This window comes from Cyclopterus lumpus, chromosome 24 (genome assembly GCF_009769545.1).
Source record: "Cyclopterus lumpus isolate fCycLum1 chromosome 24, fCycLum1.pri, whole genome shotgun sequence".
Taxonomy (NCBI): Eukaryota; Metazoa; Chordata; class Actinopteri; order Perciformes; family Cyclopteridae; genus Cyclopterus; species Cyclopterus lumpus.
Genome location: NC_046989.1, coordinates 14,596,175 through 14,616,239, shown reverse-complemented (window position 1 = coordinate 14,616,239; position 20,065 = coordinate 14,596,175). Strand labels below are relative to the sequence as shown.

General features: G+C 43.1%; 1 protein-coding gene across 1 annotated transcript; it reads left to right on the top strand.

The window, feature by feature from the left end:
• The first annotated feature begins 486 nt into the window (after positions 1-486).
• On the top strand, positions 487-15,336 carry tfap2d (transcription factor AP-2 delta (activating enhancer binding protein 2 delta)). The gene is made up of 8 exons (XM_034527918.1): positions 487-525; positions 1,277-1,795; positions 4,835-4,895; positions 9,786-9,951; positions 11,623-11,741; positions 11,867-12,008; positions 12,819-12,932; positions 15,120-15,336. Exons 1-8 carry the CDS (start codon positions 487-489, stop codon positions 15,334-15,336), a joined length of 1,377 nt encoding a protein of 458 aa, XP_034383809.1.
• Positions 15,337-20,065: the final 4,729 nt, after the last annotated feature.

The window sequence follows — 20,065 nt, the reverse complement described above, 5'->3', positions numbered from 1 at the left end:
GAAAAACACCACGAAACCGACAAGAAGACCTTGTGAAAATACAAACGGGTCAAAAAGGAAAATGTCCACAAAAAGCGTAGAAAATGTTGAAAGAAGCACTTGGTTCCTTATTAAGGCGAAGATACAATATTTATTCCTTGTCTCCTGGGATGCTCCGCTCCGTCTATTGTCCTCCCATTCCTCAGTGCTGATGCTTAATTTTCAGAACTTCTATATTACCAAGGGACCTACGACATCAGCCGAGAAATACCCTGCAAGTACAAAATCCGTGAGCCAGCCCCGTCCGTGCAGAGGGGAGACGCTCCCGTTCCGCCAGCTTTCTGCCGTTACCGAGCGCGCGCTAGGGGGGACTTTTCCATTTCTCTCGCTTTTTTAAGGATTTTAAGGCATTTTTTTTATTATTATTCGATCGGGCCAAGAGAGCGGAGTAAAAAAAAAAAAAAAAGGAAAAAAAAGAAAAGAACGGGTTACTTTGGAGAAAGCACAATGTCATCGACCTTCCCCGGACTTGTCCACGACGCAGAGGTAGGCTGATTTATTTCAACATCCTTTAATTTATGAAATTATAGTAGAAGCAGAATAAACATACTGTTTGGGGTTTTTTAACGGAGTTAAGGGGGCATTTCGAGACCGCGTCTGCTCTCGAGAAGTCTCTTGCTGGGATGTACTGTATCGCACGGATTATAATTTAAAAAAAAGAATATGCATGGTGGGAGAAATGAGTGGGGCATCTCACTGCAGCTGCACCCCAAAAACGGGTTTTTATTATTATTATTGTTATTATTAGTGTGTGGAACAACGCAAACGAGACTCGTGTGTGTGTGTGTGTGTGTGTGTGTGTGCCGGTAACCGTGTGATTAGAACATTTCAGGGCGGAACACTCCGCTGTGTCTCACTCTGCTTACCTCCCATCCAGAATGAGCGAGAGAGCTGGGACAGTACATTTACCAGCAGCTCGGTAATAATAATAATATATAACAGCACGCCTTTTAAAAAACGCTGCAAGGAGAGTGACAGGCATGCCAAAGGGAGGGAGGGAGACCAAAAAAATACCGAGGGCTCCTGTTGCCGTGCGTTGGTTCCCCTCCCGGGCGTGTGGAAATGACATCTCCTTCAGGTGGTTTAAAGTGGGAAGAAGAAGAAGAAGAAGAAAAAACGCGCTTTGAGTGCGCGAGCTGTGTTTTTTTGAGTGTGTTTGGGAGGCAGAGAGAGGACAATCCGGCTGATGCTAAATGACACGGCTCATATATTTCCCCGTCTCTTTATTATCTTGTAGATACGTCACGACGGATCAAACAGCTACCGGCTCATGCAACTCGGCTGCCTGGAGTCCGTGGCCAACTCCTCGGTCGCGTACTCCTCCTCCTCCCCGCTCAGCTACCCGGCGCCGGCCGGGACGGAGTTCGCCTCGCCCTACTTCTCGGCCAACCACCAGTACACGCCCCTCCACCACCAGTCCTTCCACTACGAGTTCCAGCACTCGCACCCGGCGGTGGCCCCGGAGGCCTACGGGCTCAACTCGCTGCACTCGGGCCAGTACTACCAGCAGATTCACCACGGAGAGCCCGGCGACTTCCTCAACCTGCACAATGCGCGCTCGGCCCTCAAGTCCTCGTGCCTGGACGAGCAGCAGCGGCGCGAGCTGGGCTGCCTCGACGCCTACCGGCGCCATGACCTGTCGCTGATGACGTCACACGGCTCCCAGGCCTATGGCGTCGGTATGCACCACGCGGACCAGAGGCTGCTGCCCGCCGCCGGCCTGGGTCTCCCTTCGTCCGGGTCGGACGACCTGCAGGTACTGGCGGTCCTCCATCACTCTTCCCCCGTTTATTGAGTGTCCCATCGCCTCAAGTCCGGAGATCCAACATCTTATTGCACCCCCTTTATTTTCTTTCACCCCTGGCTTATTTTTGTTCTGGTTTATTAAGATATAATATGATAATAACAGACCAGTATAGCTGCCAGACCCAGTATCCCTGCCCCACTGCCCTACTATTGACCCCCCCCCCCCCCCTTCTTCCCCCTATTGTACCAGCAACACAGCATTTTCAAAATATTGAACAGAAAGACAGCACCAGATGTCTGTCTGCCTGCCTGTCTGCTTCATCTGTCTGTTGTCTATGACACCGACCGGGCTGCACCACACTTGGCCTGTAGGTTATCCCACGCAGCCACTCAGCCTGTATGACTTTGGAGTAAATAATATTGATATCATCTTGAGATGATTTTGTTGCCAAACCAAACGTGACTGTACAACAGGCTGAGTAAATGTCAAGTCCACCCGGCGCCGTGGCCCTGAAAGGCAGGCCTGTTTCTAAAGGTTAATTGACTGGCAGTCTATACAATCCTATTGTGAAGTCCGCCTTTTATTTTCCCAGAAACACACGTGACCCATATTTTACATAATTCTTTTCGATGTAAAGAAATGGTCGAGATGAAAACGGATTTCGCACGGCTCTTGTGTGTGTGTGTGTGTGTGTGTGTGTGTGTGTGTGTGTGTGTGTGTGTGTGTGTGTGTGTGTGTGCGCGTGTGTGTGTGTGTGTGTGTGTGCGTGTGTGTGTGTGTGGAGAGAGTGTGTGTGTGTCCGGCTGTCTGTTGAGGCAAAGAAAAGCCGCTGGTTGCTCTATTCTCCGGTAAAGGGCGGATTAACGGATCGGGGTTCGGGGCACAATGCCCAGCTCGAGCACCATAAAGCACCGTAGTTTATCCAATTACCGACTTAACGTCAATCAACTTTGTTACTTATGCAGCGATATCTGAGCTGCTTAACACACGTCTCTAGTTAAACACAATTTAAACACAGCGACGCATAATATCAGTCGCGTTAAGTGTTTACCAACCCGCTCCACTTCAGGTCGATAAAGAGTCGCTTTTATCGACACTTCTAGTCGTTACGCTGCACTCTGAACGGGTCCTAATGTTTACACTATATGTCTAAATAGCATCGATAATATTAACCACGACTATATCAATGTAATGCAGGTTTTTTATTGTAATATATTACAGTAATTCCGTTTTCTTTTAATTCATTTCTTTTACTTGGTTTAAAGGGTGTGGCAGCAGCCTATAGCCTGAGGTTAAGGATGTGTATTAAATACAAAATAGGCGACGTGAATTGTTCCTAAATATTGCAGTAGTTTAGGAAATTAAATTTGTAATTGTATGATTGTTATTTATTTTTTCATAATCTATATCATCGTGGAGTTGTTAATACAATTTTTGCATGAAATGTATTAATTTGGATTCGGTAATAACAAATACTACCCTACCCATTGTTGTTGCAATACAGTAGTGTAAAACTAATAGTAATTGTATTTGAGTAATTGAGTTATTTAATTTCTTTATTTTATTTAATATTATTTTTGTTTTATTTTATCCTATTTTATTTGTCAAACCTAAAGGCTCATAGTTGATCATTGTTATGGCACATATTTATCTTAAGCTGCTGGCACTTGAAAAGAGCACAGGTTTGACCCTTTTATTGAGAAAAAGAAAGAAGCGGCTCGTGAACCGGAGCTTGCACGCGGCGGATGTATGAACGGAACAGATGCGCCCATGGTCTCGTGCAGCCCGGTCGCATCTTTGAGCGCGTTAAAGAGATTTTCATGCTGAACAAAAGCAGCTGCCACACCTTTCTCCCGTCACTAAGCTAATTCATGCAAGACCTCTGCGTTTTGTATATTGATTTTATAATCACTTTAGCTTCGGCACAGAAGAAAAGAAACGGAGCAGGAGCTGGTTAAGAAAGAACTACAACACGCTCCTTTCTGCGGGTTTATTTTAATCGGGGGTTGCGCGTGGGCCAGGCCTCGAGGCTCGCACGGGGGATTAAGTGTTTTTTCTGAATAAAAAGCGCGTGTTCTCCTTTCTTGATGACATTGTAGATAGCACGCGAGTCTGATCTGGAACCAAAATGGCGGCGGTAACAGGTTTCCATCCATGTAGGTGCCCATATCGGCTGCGTGTGCGCTTGCGTGTGTGCGCGCGATCCACAACAGGTTGGTTGGTGGCTGCAACCAAAACTCTGGCCACTTGTGCTCATTTCTCAGTCTGGACGAGTTGCGCTGTCCTCGCTTATAGCCTGGAGCCTTTCAAATTAAGCTCGTTTCTGGGTGAGCCGTGATCTGCATCCTTTATTTTAATGTGCCCTCAATTTTACTCAAAGCCTGCTAAGTGACGTACACTTTCTAACAAAAAGGCTTCCACCACTAGAATGGTGTTCAAAGGGGCCACTGTTTAGAGGCTACAAGTGGACTGTTTAACTTCTCATTGCAAACACGTGACGGTGACCTATATTATGAAGACCCCCAAAAGAGTCCGCGAGATGCACCTCAGGGGTCAAATAAGATCATATGGGGTGTACTAAATGAGTTTTAAAAATGTACACAGACATACTTTTGCCTCAAGGCCTATACAATCATTTAAGTTAAACCGTATTGGGTAATGAATCATGAAAACAATAAGTCAAAATTACTGTTTTAAGTGGAGTTAAAACATATAAGGGACCACTGATCTGCAGGATGTACCGGATATTGCCTAAAAAAAGAAGCACGGATGCTTCAGACCAACTGACATAACATGTACATTTAAGTGTTTGTTTTGCATTGCATTATTATGGTATTTTTCATTTCTAAGTGTCCAGAGAATGTTTCGTTTTCTGTGTAATGGTAAATGCCCATGAAGCACCACAGCTCCCAGAGAGAGAGAGACCAAAGCAACACAAGAAAGAAGCGTCTTTCCCTGACAGCCGGTAAACTGCGCTGCAGCGGTGTAGACATCCAGGTGAAGCGCGTTCACCTGCCTGCTGGTGCTAATGAGCGCGTGTCTCCGCAGGGCTCCGTGGAAGCGCAGTGTGGGCTCGTGCTGAACGGCCAAGGGGGCGTCATCCGGAGAGGTAAGGCCGCATTCATCCTCTCTCTCTCTCTCTCTGTGTGTGTGTGTGTGTGTGTGTGTGTGTGTACTGTTGCACCGGAGCCCGTGAACACTCGCGGCTCGACACGACACGACAGCGAGCAGACAGACAAACAGGCGGAACAGTGCTCTCTTGTCTGCTGTCAACATGTTACAGCGGCAGCGGCCCCGTCTTGTCGCCTATTTAAACACTAACACACTGTACACGCGCACGAGACGGGGCTCCCCCATTTCCACTATGAAATGGACTGTCACTCAACACCTATACCGGGTCTTTTTCTTTTTCTTTTACCAGTCACACTAAACACTTTGCGAGTTTCCTTCTTTCCACGAAATTAAAATGTCAATAAAGTCACAAATTAATATGGCACCGATTTGATGGTGCACAGACCTTCCAGGTGTATATTTGAAATGTTATAGTTTACAACAGACACCGCGTGTTTGAAGTCAACCCTGTGGGCTACATACATTTTAACATTTGTTTTCATTAAATAAACACCCCGGTTTACTATAATATTCATGCTTATTTTAAGATCATAAATTCATCCTAATTCCCCAACATTGCTATCCTGATTCTTATCTCTCGCCTGTAATAACCCTATATAGCAAAGACTGATTTAAGGAAAATATATGCACTATTTTTATTTTTTAGAACCGGCTATAAATGCATAATATTGCAGACTGTTAAAAAATGGCTCTTAATTAAACAAACTAATCACAAATTAAAGTATAGGTCTGTAATGCCATATATTGTCAATAAATAAATTAATCCGATTCAGTTTGATGTGCTCGCATAAAACCTCGTTATTTTTTTAGAGAATGACTTTGAACTATCTATAATCCAATATTCACGAAGCTGCTCAGTATTACCACGCATTGTAATGCTTCCAGGCAAATTATATTTCCTTTTATTTGTGTGTCTTGTGTTTATCTGTGGGATGTAATGAATGACAGGATTAATTCTATCTCTCTCTCTCTGGTGCAGTGACTTTGTTCTTTGTATGTACCTGTATGTTTAATCAGAGGCAGTCGCATGAATGATAATAACACACACATATATATATATATATATATATATATATATATATATATATATATATATATATATATATATATATAATGTTATTGAATGTTCATGGGTCAAACGTGGAAGTGGACTCTCGGCCTACATACACACACATATGATCAGCCACTTATCTCATGAAGTCTGGGTTTTATACACGCTGTATATCTGCTTCATAGGCTCCATCAAAGGATGTTTATTTATTTATTTATGTTTACTAGTTTTCCATACAGACAGGAAGGCTGTGTCTCGGGTTTAATTTTTCATCAGCTCTGCCTGGTGTTGGGGCTTTTCTCTCGGATTGACTCGGGAATCCCTTCGCTATCACTTTCGGTTAATGGTGCGCCGTCTTTGGCCCTGAGCTCAGCCGCCGCAACCATCACAACCAATAATCTTTGCTTTACCTCCCGCTCCCGTATCGATAGCTTCTCTCGCCTCGGGCGGACGCTTTGATATGCTAATGCCGAGCGGGGCCCCGGATTCAGCCGAGATCATATTAATGTTGTTCTTTCTGACTGCGGCTTTGGCGGCATGAATATTCACATAACCTTTTTTCAAAAAGAAAATCACTCAAGAAAAACGCGGATCCTACTTAGGAGGAGTCGTCTGTGTTTTTAATCACCCTGCGATCCCTTTTCCAGTTCATCTCCAAACAGCATGCTTTCCCAGATCAAGCCTGATCTGTCAGACGCGCGCCCCCGCCACCCGTAGCCCCGTGCGCGCGCGCGCGGCCCCGCTCTCTTCTGTCAAGACATTGGCGGGCTTTTATTTGAGCTATAAACATTGTTGTTGAAATATGAGCAGAATGACATTTGGCCCGTGTCTCTTTTTCTTTTAATTTCCGTGGCAAACTCGTAAAAGGCGCTTGATTCCGCGTGTGATCCCGCCCGCCGCTCGCGCCGCCGCCCGAGGCTACTCTCCGTTGCTTAAATACCGTTATCGCCTCTGGGCCCGCGCGCTCCACTGACTGCACTACCGGCAATAGCTCTTTTCGATTGCCCTTGGCAACATAAAATACAAACTACTTTGAATCAAAACATTTTTAGGGGAATTAATATGATGTGAACCCGCGGCTTTTCAGAGACGCGCGCGCGCGCCCCTGTCAGAGCGCGTGAGTCTGACAGACAGGTCCGCGGTGTTTGTGTCACATGCAGACGCAGACGAGCCGGACTTCACACACACACACACACACACGCACGCGCGCGCACACACGCACAACACACAGGAGTTCCTTAACCAATATAGCATCAATGGATTCCCTCGACCTGCATTCATCCATTTGTGACAGCCCGAGTGAAATACAAGTCCCATACTGCCTCGTACAAAGTGCTGCCCGCCGGAGTAGCCCCGGCTTTTGTTTCCACACCATTATGCTGTGGGCACGAGTCGCTGTCCAGGTGCTGAAAATGAAAGGTGGGAAGCCGCTGTCCATGGTGCTCAAGCTGCAGGTCTAAGTGCCTTCCTGCGGCCAGATGGATGGAAATCATAGGGAACTAGCACATTTCTGCTGACTTTGAATAATGGATTCGGAGAGCAACAAATATATATATATATATAGGCTACAGTGGCTCATGTATTTAAGGCTTATGGTCGGTGGCCACAAATTGTCCACATTGCCCTGAAAAGATTGGCAATTGCAGGGGGAAATCTTCGCCTGCAGCGTTGTTCTACTCGGCCTAAATGGCATCCTTTTCTTCATTCCATCATATCCAGCACAACCTCATAACAAAGCGACACACCCTGCTGTTAGATTTGATAATGAGCCAGATGAATAATAGAATATAGCCTACAGTACATCAGACAGAAACCTTGCGTTTCAGCTGCTTGGGACGTTAGTTCAAGTGAAAGTTTCGTAATAACAGGCCTGCTCAGAGCAGTCAATATATTCCAGGAGGATGCAGCAACACTGATTCAGATGCAATTAATAATGTGAAGGAGCCCTCACTATCACACATCCAGGGGAACACAATGAAATCAGCTTGGTGGAAGGTGATTATGGAAATGTTCATGGAAGATTACAGCAGACTTTTCTTCCATACAGACAAATATTGAGCTGGGATATAAATGTATGTACATAGTGAAACATGTCATATTTAACTAGTGCAAAGGAGGCTGCTGAGCGAAACTCGTTGATCCCACTGGTGATTGGAGATACTTGATCCTATATGTATTTTTCTGAGTGTGTATTTACAATCTATTCTAGTTGAATTTTTGTTTTAAATGATAATATTTGAACATATATTATGTTAGCTGCACTGTGAAACAATATGTACTAGCCAGACTTTCAGGGAACACTATCTTACATTATAATTGTAATAGTTTCAGATAAACAACATTATTATTTGCTCTTTCGGTTAAAAAAATGATCCTACGTCTTAAAATACATACTCCATTACTAATCTGTTGGATTATATGAAAAATCTAGTGTCACAAAGCTGGAGGTTGTTTTCTAAGCTCATGACCTTGTGACAGTCCTAAATGATTTGTATGTTATTAAACATGTAGAAAGTAGTCCGTTCCAGTATGTGGAGCATTTCTCCTGCACAGACCTTGTGACAGTCCTAACCTGTCCATTTACTGTGAATAGTAAATACACTGGCTGCACTGACACATCACACTAATTATACTTTTATGCATTGGTTCCCTGTCGGATGTATTTTCTATGAGTCGAGGCTTTTCAAGGTCTAAATATATTTTCATTGGACACATTTGGTATAGACCTGAAAGGATCCACACTACAAATAAAGTAAAGGTCTTTTGCAGCTCTCGTAAAAAAGGAACTTGCAGAATTCATTACAAAGTTAAAGGAGGCCCAATAATGTTTCAGTGCTTTTGGCTTCGCACTGTGCTTCTTGTTTGGCTCTTGGATGTCACCAGGCTGATTATTATCATTATTGTTAGTGCAGGTAAATATTCATTATCTTTAATGAACTTGAGGATATCCTTGTTTTGTTGACACTTTACTAATCAGTATCTAATCAAATTGGAAAATTAATGTTCCACTGTAAATCTTTAGAGTGTAACCGTTGTGTATTGTACATGTTGAGATAGTTATAAGTGCGCTGAGAGAAGTTTGGGTTAATGTCCGGTGACACTCGCATATTGTTATTATTATATTGCTATTGTTATCATTATTACTAAATAAGCACAGAAGGAGTTTGTGGCATAATGCAATGGAATATTACTAAATATCCAATGATAAACCTGCCTGGACAATTTCCCTGAAATATGTAAGCTTGTGTTGACATAGGGGCTTTCCCTAAATACCACAAACGTTTGTTGTATTATAATCAGTGCACTGATAAAACAAACAAGTATCAGTACACTGTAAAAAAAAAAAGGGGGGGGGGGCCATAATTAGACCCACACAGAAGTACAATAGACACAAAGTGCAGGCGTTTACCAAACTAAAATAGCAAAAGGTTTGAAATGTGCTGGATGTCTCCACAGTTCTTTGTTTCATGGCTCCATTGTTGTGCTGCATTGTTTCTGCGTCATGTTGGTTTGTGTGTTGACACACAGCATCATTAGAGAAATACTTTGCCAATTATGCAGTCACTCCTATATGATTTGAAACACAGTCTGTCTGTTGAAATGACACACAGCTCCATGTGTGCCAATCACCAAAGCAAACTGTGACCGGGAACGAGTTATTTACTGTTGAAACACTTTGCTTAAAGAATATTTGGTTAAAAATGCAGGTGCAGGGATGTTTCTCTTGTTTCAAGAGAAGGTGACATTTGGGGATTTGCGTTTTGTATAGGACTGCGACGGAGATCAGAATACACTTCATCTTGTGTTTGTGTGCAGGGGGGACGTGTGTGGTGAATCCCACCGACCTGTTCTGCTCGGTACCGGGCCGCCTGTCGCTGCTCAGCTCCACCTCCAAGTACAAAGTCACCATCGCCGAGGTGAAAAGAAGACTGTCCCCACCAGAGTGCCTCAACGCCTCCCTACTGGGCGGCATCCTGCGCAGGTCAGTACACACACACACACACACACACACACACACACACACACACACACACACACACACACACACACACACACACACATACACACACCACACACAGGGTGCTGGTGCAGGACAAGGGTTCTTTCATGGACAGTGCACTGATTTGTTGACTTACTCTTTTGGTTGGTTTGGTACCGCTGACATGGTGAATGTTTAAATTTCCTCTCATTGTATTGGCTCATTGTAGAACCAATGCATTTTGTTATTGCAGAGAACCTTAGTTGCTGACAGCTTTGATTATATTATATTATAGTAACTCCATTATTAGTGTTCTCAGTTTCCCAGAAATACATCCACTGATTATTTTGCCCTGATTGTTTTTTGGCGAAAACAATATTTGAGCCATATAGGTCACAAAACCTCAGAGTAATGTAGTCCATCTTGCAGCTGGCGGGTTGTATACAAAGTGTGTACACAACACAACACCTAGCCTCATGAATCAACAACTCGGACTGCGGAGATGTTCTTTTGTTATTAGATTAACAAAAAAACGTTTGTTATTTTGTCCACCCCCTGTATATCCCGTAAAACAAATTCAAATGGAAGTGAAGAGTGTGACGGAGATGGATTTTGAACGTGAGAACACGGTTTTCTAAAGCGTAAATCTGGCTGGTGAACATTGAGCGCGCTGCCTGAGTCTTTGTAGCCTTCAGATGAAACAGAGGATATACAGCAGCGCCCACAAAGACTATTGTAGGCGAGCGAGGGCCGGGGCTGCACGCGCCGCGATGCCCAGGGAGCCAGAGGGAGGCGAGACCCGGGCCAAAGCATGCCAGGATCAGAGGAACCAGAGGAAAGCAAGAGTTGCCAGCGCTGTATTATTGATGAGGCGCAGAGAAAGAGAAGGGAGGAAGAGGAGAGAGAATATGGCCAGTCCTAGAAGATAAGGCATCAACAAAGTCCCAAAAAAACAAAAGAACATGTGCAAATAGAGGTGTTGATCCTCATCTGGAGTAGAATAAATCATATGTGGATATTATTCTCACAGATGAGAACATGAAGTGTGACTCCACATGTGTGTATCGAAGCCAAAATCTTGGCTCAATGTTCAGATGTTTATCTGAATCTGCGCAGGAAACTTTTTTTTTTACAGATTGATGGAAAACCCTCAGTAATTTCAATCAAAAACATCCCAAAAGATTTTGGGATGTTAAATTGGACAGAAAGTAAGCACATGTGTTTTTAAATGTTCACATTAAAAGAAAAATGAAATGACAGGGACCATTGTTCCTCTGCTTTCCAGAAGAGAAAGAGACAAATGCTCAAACAATGACAGACGAAACTCAAGGGGACATGCAACCATATCCATGCGTCAAGAAAGCGTATTTAATATATTACGAGTTGACATGTTTTAATTTTATACCCTTTGATTTTATGCTTAATTTCATGCCTTTGTCAAATCAAAGCAAATCTATATTCTTCCATCCGTACTTTTAAGACTTAATTAAACACGTTCTTTTGTAGAATAAGGAGGCCAGATTGTTTTATTTGTATTTTGATTACATTTAAAAAAGATATATATATATATATATATATATCGGGTGATGAATGATGACATTTTCTGTCTTGTAAAATCCCATCGGGTGATGATGTGGAATATGTGACGTGAACATTTCTTTAACTTTTCCACAGAGCGAAGTCTAAGAACGGAGGCCGGTGTCTTCGTGAGAAATTAGACCGTCTAGGCCTCAACCTGCCGGCAGGACGGAGGAAAGCTGCCAACGTCACACTGCTCACCTCCCTGGTGGAAGGTAAGGGGCCGTTGTCCAAAAGTACATTCCACCATATTTAGATTATATCTTCAGATCTATGCCAGTTTGCATATTTAATCCTCGGAGCGCTCGTTTCATCATGTCTGTTTCCCCTTCGTGCTCAGGTGAGGCGCTCCACCTGGCGAGGGACTTTGGCTACACCTGCGAGACAGAGTTCCCCAGTAAGGCGGTGGGGGAACATCTGGCGAGGCAGCACAGTGAGCCGAAAGAAACCAGTGGGCGCAAGAAAATGGTCCTGGCTACCAAGTGAGACTGCATTCATACGCACACGGATACAAGTGCTTACATTGTGTCAACTCTCTGCAAGACGCAATATGTTTTAGTGGGAAATTCTCTTTTTAAAAGGTCAAATCAATACGGGAGTCACTAAAAAGTCAAGAAAAAGGGGTCGTCTAAGAACCAATCTTCCTCAGATATTAATTTCACTTCCCTCCTTCTTTTCCCATTTACAGCCACTTTATAGTCACGCTACTAACCATCGGTCTTGAGGGGAAACGGTGATAAAAAACGAGAAAACTCGTGAAAATGTCATAAATAAAGGTTTGAGAGAAGGTTTGGTTTGAGAGAAGGAGAGTATATGACAAAATAAGGTGTTGCCATGAGTAAATAATAAAAATAAATAAAAATAAAGCATCTACTTTACTGTATTTCAATTTCAAGATATTGAAATCACAATTGTACGGTATAACTAGCCCTACTGCACATTGAGTACTGGATATGCTGAGGTGGGGAAAGGCTCCTACTCTTTTCCAGCTAAGTTGGATCCTATTTTTCCGCTGAAATCATCCCAGTGCTGAATAAAAAAAACCAAAAGATAGCTGAAAACAAATGTTGACTCCACGCTTGCAGAATCTTTGGTATCATGTTGTGTATCAAGTGTTTGGATTTGGAGTCTCGCTGCTGCATGTAGTGTTCCTTCAATTGTTTCCTGGGAGGGGATTTATGTGCGGGTTGATCCAAAATGAGGGTGGGTGCAACAAAAAAAAAGAAAAACGGTGACGGTTGTGTTGGAGACAGATGGTGATCCCTCATTGCCTCCCTCCGTCTGTCCATCAGGCAAATCTGTAAGGAGTTCCAGGACTTATTGAGCCAAGACCGCTCTCCTCTGGGCTCCTCCAGACCGACCCCCATCCTGGACATGGACATCCAGAGACACCTCACACACTTCAGGTAACACACACAAAGCACGTTTATTTTGAGGTAATGAAGCCGACACTGAGTGCAAACCGTTTCTAACTGAGGTCGGCTTGCCTTCCGTTTTTGGCTCTGACCTCTTTGCCATTTTGGAAAACATGCAGCTGTGCAGTTTGTTATTTGGCACAAATTACAGAGGAGGAGGGGAACGGCGGCTTGTTAGCCGAAATGCCACATCTATGGCGTCAGCCATCGCAGAATATGCAGAGTTTTATCAGACCTCCAAAGGGAGATGTGGTGTAGAGCGCTGGGCAGGAAAGTAAGACGTTGTAGAAATACAGTTATGACAGATTGAAGAGGATCCTTCTGGCAGCTGAGAGGGGGCCTGACATTTAGCTCAGCAAGAACCTGCCTGAGGATCTGACAAGGCGGGCGAACCAGTATCATGCTGGAAAACCAATTTAAGGGCTATTTATCTTTTTATTTTCTGTCCTCATAAATCCTCTATTGTTATTCAGCAGTGGTGCTTTCAAATGTTGTGCTGTCTTTCATTCATGGCACGTGTCTTTTGTTTGCGTTCACTTTGTTTATAATACATATAGAACTGAAGAAGAAAATAGGTTTGTTAGGGTGGATTTTAAATGTTGTTTTAGGAAATAGAAATTAAAATATCGTTTGATTGTGATCGCGTTAAATACCCACAGTGGACACACAAACAGCTACTGTATGTTTTATTGCCATGTATGATATCATCATTAAGGCTGCAACTAAGGAATATTATATGGAGAAATATCCATTACAACATCTAAAAGCCCAAGGAGAGGTCTACAAATGTTTTGTTTTGTCCCATGAACACCTACAATATGCAGCTCACTATCACTTTGAATCAGGGTTGCAAAATTCCGGGAATATTCAAAGTTGGAAACTTTCCACGGGAATTAACGGGAATAAACGGGAATATACAGGAATTAACGGGAATTAACGGGAATTTGGGGGTAATTTAACTGGATTTACCTTGTCATAAGCAGACATGCATGCAAACATTTATAATACAACTTTTAAAAATGTTATTCTTTAATCGAACAACAAAAACATGAACGTTGAATAAAAAAAAGTGTATTCCCTATGATCACCACCCCCCAACCAAATTTTTTTTTTGTGTGTTTTTCCCTGAATCCTTTCAGGTCTAAATGCTTTCTTCCTCATCAACGTCCTCCTCACTGCTGTAAAAAGTTAGTCTACTGTATACAAATAAACTTGGTATTAAAATGAACATGGCTTCAGTTTACCAAGTAATCAATATGCTAGGTAATGACAGTGTTGGGAAAGTTCACTTTCTACATGAACTAGTTCAGTTCATAGTTCACACATTTTAAAATGAACCAGTTTATAGTTCATAATTCAACATTTTGAACTAAGTTCACAGCTCCAAAAAATGAACTAGTTCAGTTATTTTTTTCAATATGTTGCGAGCTATAATTTAAATCTCTATCTGTCTGCAATACCGCTCTTGGCCTCTACACAACTCGGCGCTCTCACACTTGCCAGGCATAGGGCTGAAACGTTCAGATGCAACACTGATGACAAAGACGTTCAAAAACAACAGAAGGTTTTATGTTTACGTTTGTTTCTGGCAGACAATGTTCCCAACCAGCTGCATTCAGGGTCCAGCTGAGCTAGGCGTGCAGAGTCTTGTTCTCAACTACATTTAAGTTCCCTGTTATATGCTTTTGCAAAAAAGCAAAATTCCAAAAATTCCCGAGACAAAATTCCCGTGGAAACTTTCCGAAAACTTTCCGCCCCTTTGCGACCCTACTTTGAACACAGAAAAGCAGCAAATACAACCGAGAAGGGACAACGAGGGAATATTCAGCTTCTTTTCTTAAAGGAAATAATTCAATGAAATATTGATAATGGAAATAGTTGTCAGTTGTTTTCCTGTTAATCAGTTAATCAATGCATCAAAGTGACTGACAGTACTCTGAGTAGAGTGTGCTTGTAGCATTCAGTGTCTCCCTGTCCATTGGAATAGAACCAGGGTGTAAACTGGAGTAGAAGCTCCATAATGCAGAGGAAAGTGAACAAGTTGAGGAGGGACACAGAAAGCTGCTCTACTTCAGTGAACCAGCACGCCTTAAAACCCAAATGACGTAGTCCTTCTTTTGAATGAAACATAGGTGTGTCATTATTCTGACGTTTGCTTCGGCCTCCCCTCCCCGACAGTCTGATCACTCACGGATTCGGCACGCCGGCGGTCTGCGCAGCCCTCAGCACCTTCCAGACGGTGCTGAGTGAGATGCTCAACTACCTGGACAAAACCTCGAGCGGAAAAACCAGCGGACCCACCGACCAACAGATCAACAGCAGCTCAGAAAAGACGCAGCTCCGGAAAACAGCCGAGCCCCAGAGCAAAGACGGGAAAATAGAAAAGACTGAGTAGCCCACTCCCACCCGGTCCCCGTGCCTTGGAGCGCTGCATTTAGGAGAGTGTGTGTTTGTGTGTGTGTGTGTGTGTGTGTGTGTGTGTGTGTGTGTGTAGACTCTCAGAAAGGATTGTTAACTCCCACGCATTACTCTTTTTTGGGACAATTCATATTTATTGTTATTTATTTATCTTATGTTGGAATTTAACTCTAACCTGAAACGTCCCAAACAAGACGTACTGATTTTTGAGTGAACACATCCTGTTTAGGTGTGTGTGCGTGTGTGCGCGTGTGTGTGAATGTCTACGTATGTGTCATGACAAGGAGAAGCCTCGCCATGGAGACGGCTGTGACTCATCCAAGACTTTTATTTGTTTATTTATTCATTCTGAAAACAGGAAGTAAACATGGACACACTGACATCACAGTTTTCCAGGACAGGTGTGGTATCTGCCGATACAACGTAACACACATGACACACACATCACACACACACACACACACACACACACACACACACACACACACACACACACACACACACACACTCACACACACACATTCTAAGTGCTTTGGGCAATTTGATCTCAATCCAGATAGTTCAGGTATATGAAACACCGTTGTCCTCTGAAGGTTCATTGCATCTGTTTAGTCAGAAATTATAAAGAGTATTCTCCGTCATCGCCACCCAAAGTTCTAGTTTTGTTTAAATTCTCAGTCGTCTGAATTCAATTTATTTCAGTTTCCAAACAATCTTCAATTGATCAAATAAAAAAAACGACCCTGACCCAAGTCATTATATAGTCACGCACACACACACACACACACACACACACACACACACACACACACACACACACACAGACCCACACACACACATGTTCCTGTGAGAGCACAGGAACCCCCCCAAGCAGACATATTTTAATATTTACACCGTACAATCAGTCAAAATAGCAACCAGTGTGTTTACCATGTGGGCAACAGAGAAAAAGACACTGTTTCTGGATGAGAGACTGACACCACTGCCTGGGCTGTGGTCTGTGAATGTGTGAGTGTGTGTGTGAAAGAGAGAGAGAGAGAGAGAGAGAGAGAGAGAGAGAGAGCGAGAGAGAGAGAGAGAGAGAGAGAGAGAGAGAGAGAGAGAAGGTCCACCTCAGCCATTTTGTAAAAGGTGACTTTGCGGTTGCCGTCGTTACTCATCCCTGTGCATGTCTATCTTTGTACACTCCCCAGATCGCAGGTTTAGCCGACACAAGCTCTCTGAGTTGCCCATGAACATTTGTAAAGATATATATAAATATTTAAATTACTTTTCTTGTAGGCTTTCAACTATATATATGTTAAATCCCTACCTTCTAAAATGCTGTTGTTCAATAAAGACAGTTGCTACGTGTTCTACTATTTACTCTGGTTTTATGGTGTGCTACACACACACACACACACACACACACACACACACACACAACACAACACTCAATGTGTAAACATACAGGAGGTGGCACAAGAGCGAGCAGAGAATAAAAAGAGGCAGTACAGATCAAAGCTAGCGAGTGCGAATTATCCATATGATTTCACAGTGTTCAAATTATAAAAAGTCAGAGTTCCTCTCTAATGTTGTGAGAAAAAAAGACGACACATGCAGAATAGTTCAAACGTCTCCTTTGTGTGCGCGCCGGCATCTGTGTGTTTTCTTCCAGTTTGAGCGACTTCTGTCAGGTTTTTCTGCTTCTAGAAAAAAGAAGAAAAAAAGAAAAGAAAGTGTAATGATAAAACAGAGAGAGCAGCAGCAGCTGCCTGCTGGCGTCTCCATCCGGGCTCTGTGGGTTCTGTTTACTCTTTATTATTCTCGTCATTTAAAAAGAGGTCACGTTCACTGCATAACACCACAATACATAATCAGACAGGATGCATTTACGGTGATGCCTGCGCCGGTTTGTCAGCCTGAATCAATGCAAGTGGAGCCCCGGGTGGAGAAGTAATAGCTGCAGAGACGAGGGTGCAAAGGGAAAAGGGAGGAGGTGGCATGGGCGCAGAATGCCAATGCATTCACAGTCTTGCTGTTATTGTCGGGGCTGGTTTTTGACAGATGGTGTTATCTCACACACACACACACACACACACACACACACACACACACAAACACACACATTCAGTCAATGTTTTACGACGCCGGGACAAAGCTGCACCATTGATAATGCATTTCCCAATTGGCAAAAAAGAATGCATGATGGCAAAATGGAAAATAACAGGTTTGCATTATTGCGCAAGAGCAACCCTGTGCTGAGTGCAACCACCTGCAGTGGTTTTTAAAAAAAAAATAATCCTATAAAATAGTGCTTCAATTAATGTAATTAAATAACAAAAGAAACGTAAGGGATCAAAGCAAATCTGCAACGGTTAAAACTTGACTTTCCAACTCGGTGTTTCTTCATCACATTCAGGTTCTCTTAGGAGAAGAGCTGTTCCTCATTGGAGCATCTTCATCCAAAATCATCTCTTAAAACCAAAAGCGAAGACATGTATTTTGACATCTAACGCCTGCTGCTCCGAACCTAGGTGGCTTGAACAGCTTCAAGAAGCCACATTGAAGAAAATGGAGCCTGAGAGAGATTCACTCCTATCCTCACCACCGGGAATGTGTACGGTCTGGAACGACAGGAAATCCAACATTGACTTTTTTGGGGTTCAGTTTTAAAACTTTTGTCTGTCAGTTGCTAGGCTACTGAATGATATACATATAGGCAGATCCTATTTTGCATTTTTTTTTTCCTTCTAAAATGTTTTAATCACATTAAAGTCTCGGCTGCTGAGAAAAGAACTTCAATCGCTGGCTCATGTGGAAGAATCAGCCTCATATATAATCAAGCTCATGAAGATGTAACAGTGTGATGTGTGTGTGAAGCAAAGCAGCTCTCCAAATTGGCTCTTTGATGGTTGCTGCATCTCACTGGAGGGTACGAGCAACAACAAATAAACATAAACATACATACTGTCTACACACACACACACACACACACACACACACACACACACACACACACACACACACACACACAGAGGGGCTACACACATGCAAACATACCCCTCAGAGAAAGTAACTTAATCGCACTATTGTTTATCATTACTGGATGATAATCTAATCCCTGGGAAAGGCGTCCTTGAATCAGAATAATAAGCAGCTTGATCAAAACCAGCTGGAAAATGAAATCGATACATTGCCTGTGCCCGAGTTTCTGTAAATTGACAAATGGACAAGAATGAATCATAAGTTTGACATCAGCCATGCATAATGTGACGGGGCGGCCGATGCATTATTCACACCGGCTATTGATTGTATTACAATGCGGCGCCCTGTTATCAGCACATTAAGAGTGTAATGTTTCCCATTTGCGATGGATCTAATTAAAGCACGATTTTGATGGTTTTGTTTTGTTTTTCAAAACAGTACACACAATTAGCACACCCACAAACCCAATTAGCAAAACACCTCAGATCCCTTGCAAAATGAAACACTCTTGTAAAAACTATACACTAATTTATCAAAACCATATTTTGTTACCATATGAAACACACACGTTGCATATGACTTCATTTGGTTTGGACCAGTTACACACTGCTGTCGAAGACCTAAAACACTTTTAGCCATTCTACTTGTGAAGTACACACAGAAAGTGCAAAACATCGCCCACATTTGCAACACTATAAGCGCAATGTCTGATCACACTTTTTGCAAAACAGAGTGATTTGCAAAACACTAAACACACTCAAACAGTATACATTAGACACCACATAAGACCAAAGCTGCAGACTGATGAAAATATACTTTTATTTTCTCTATATACTCAAATTAGTCAACATGGAGATTCAAAACAAAACCATGTCCCAGTGTTCATGCATCACCCTCCTTGGTTGAAGATAGAACTCACCTGCTGCATTTCATTGTGCTTATAAACCTGATTGGTGTGTCTACAATTAAGCAATCTTGTGTTTGCGCACCTGACTGCTGTGTTTAATCAATTGGCACAGCGGTGAGGTCATTTGCCATTCAGTGCTTTGGAAAGGAAGTGACATCTTGATATACTTCTGTGTGTAATGGATAGAAGTGTGTTTAGTGTTTCACAAATCCCTGTGTGTATTGTTTTGTGAGGCAGACATTGTGCTTTATAGTGGTGCAAATCTGGGCCGAGTTTTGCTCCTGGACTGTACGGTTTGGATAATTGTGTAATACATTTGATTTTAGTGTATATTCAATCGTAAAAAAACTGCAAATAGGGTTTCAGTGCGGCGTAGATCTTCTCACGTGGAAGTAAACTTCAGCATCCAGAACACACTGGAAGTAGAACATGTACATCTTCCACCCAGAGATGCATGCAACCAAGTCTGCCATTTGTATAGAAGTGAATTAAACAGTGTGAGGTCTCGGAGGGACTCGAACTCCTGCCGACTGAGCCCCACGGTCACGAATAGCAAACTCTGCCCACTTCTAAGCCCCCGTCTCTCCAGTCTCTCTCCTCTGAAGCTGTAACCCTCCTCCTCCTCCTCCCCTGCTTCTCTGCTAAAACCACTTCCTCCTCTGTCCTGATCCCGTTCAGTCCCAGGAACATTCAGGGCCTTTCTCTCCTCAGCTGCCGTCCGGACTGCCCCCGTCAACCCCACAGTAGTAGTCCTGCAGTAGCTCATGTGGATACATGAGCTACTGCAGGACTACAGCTACAGCTACGAGGAACGCCCTGTATTCTCCATTTA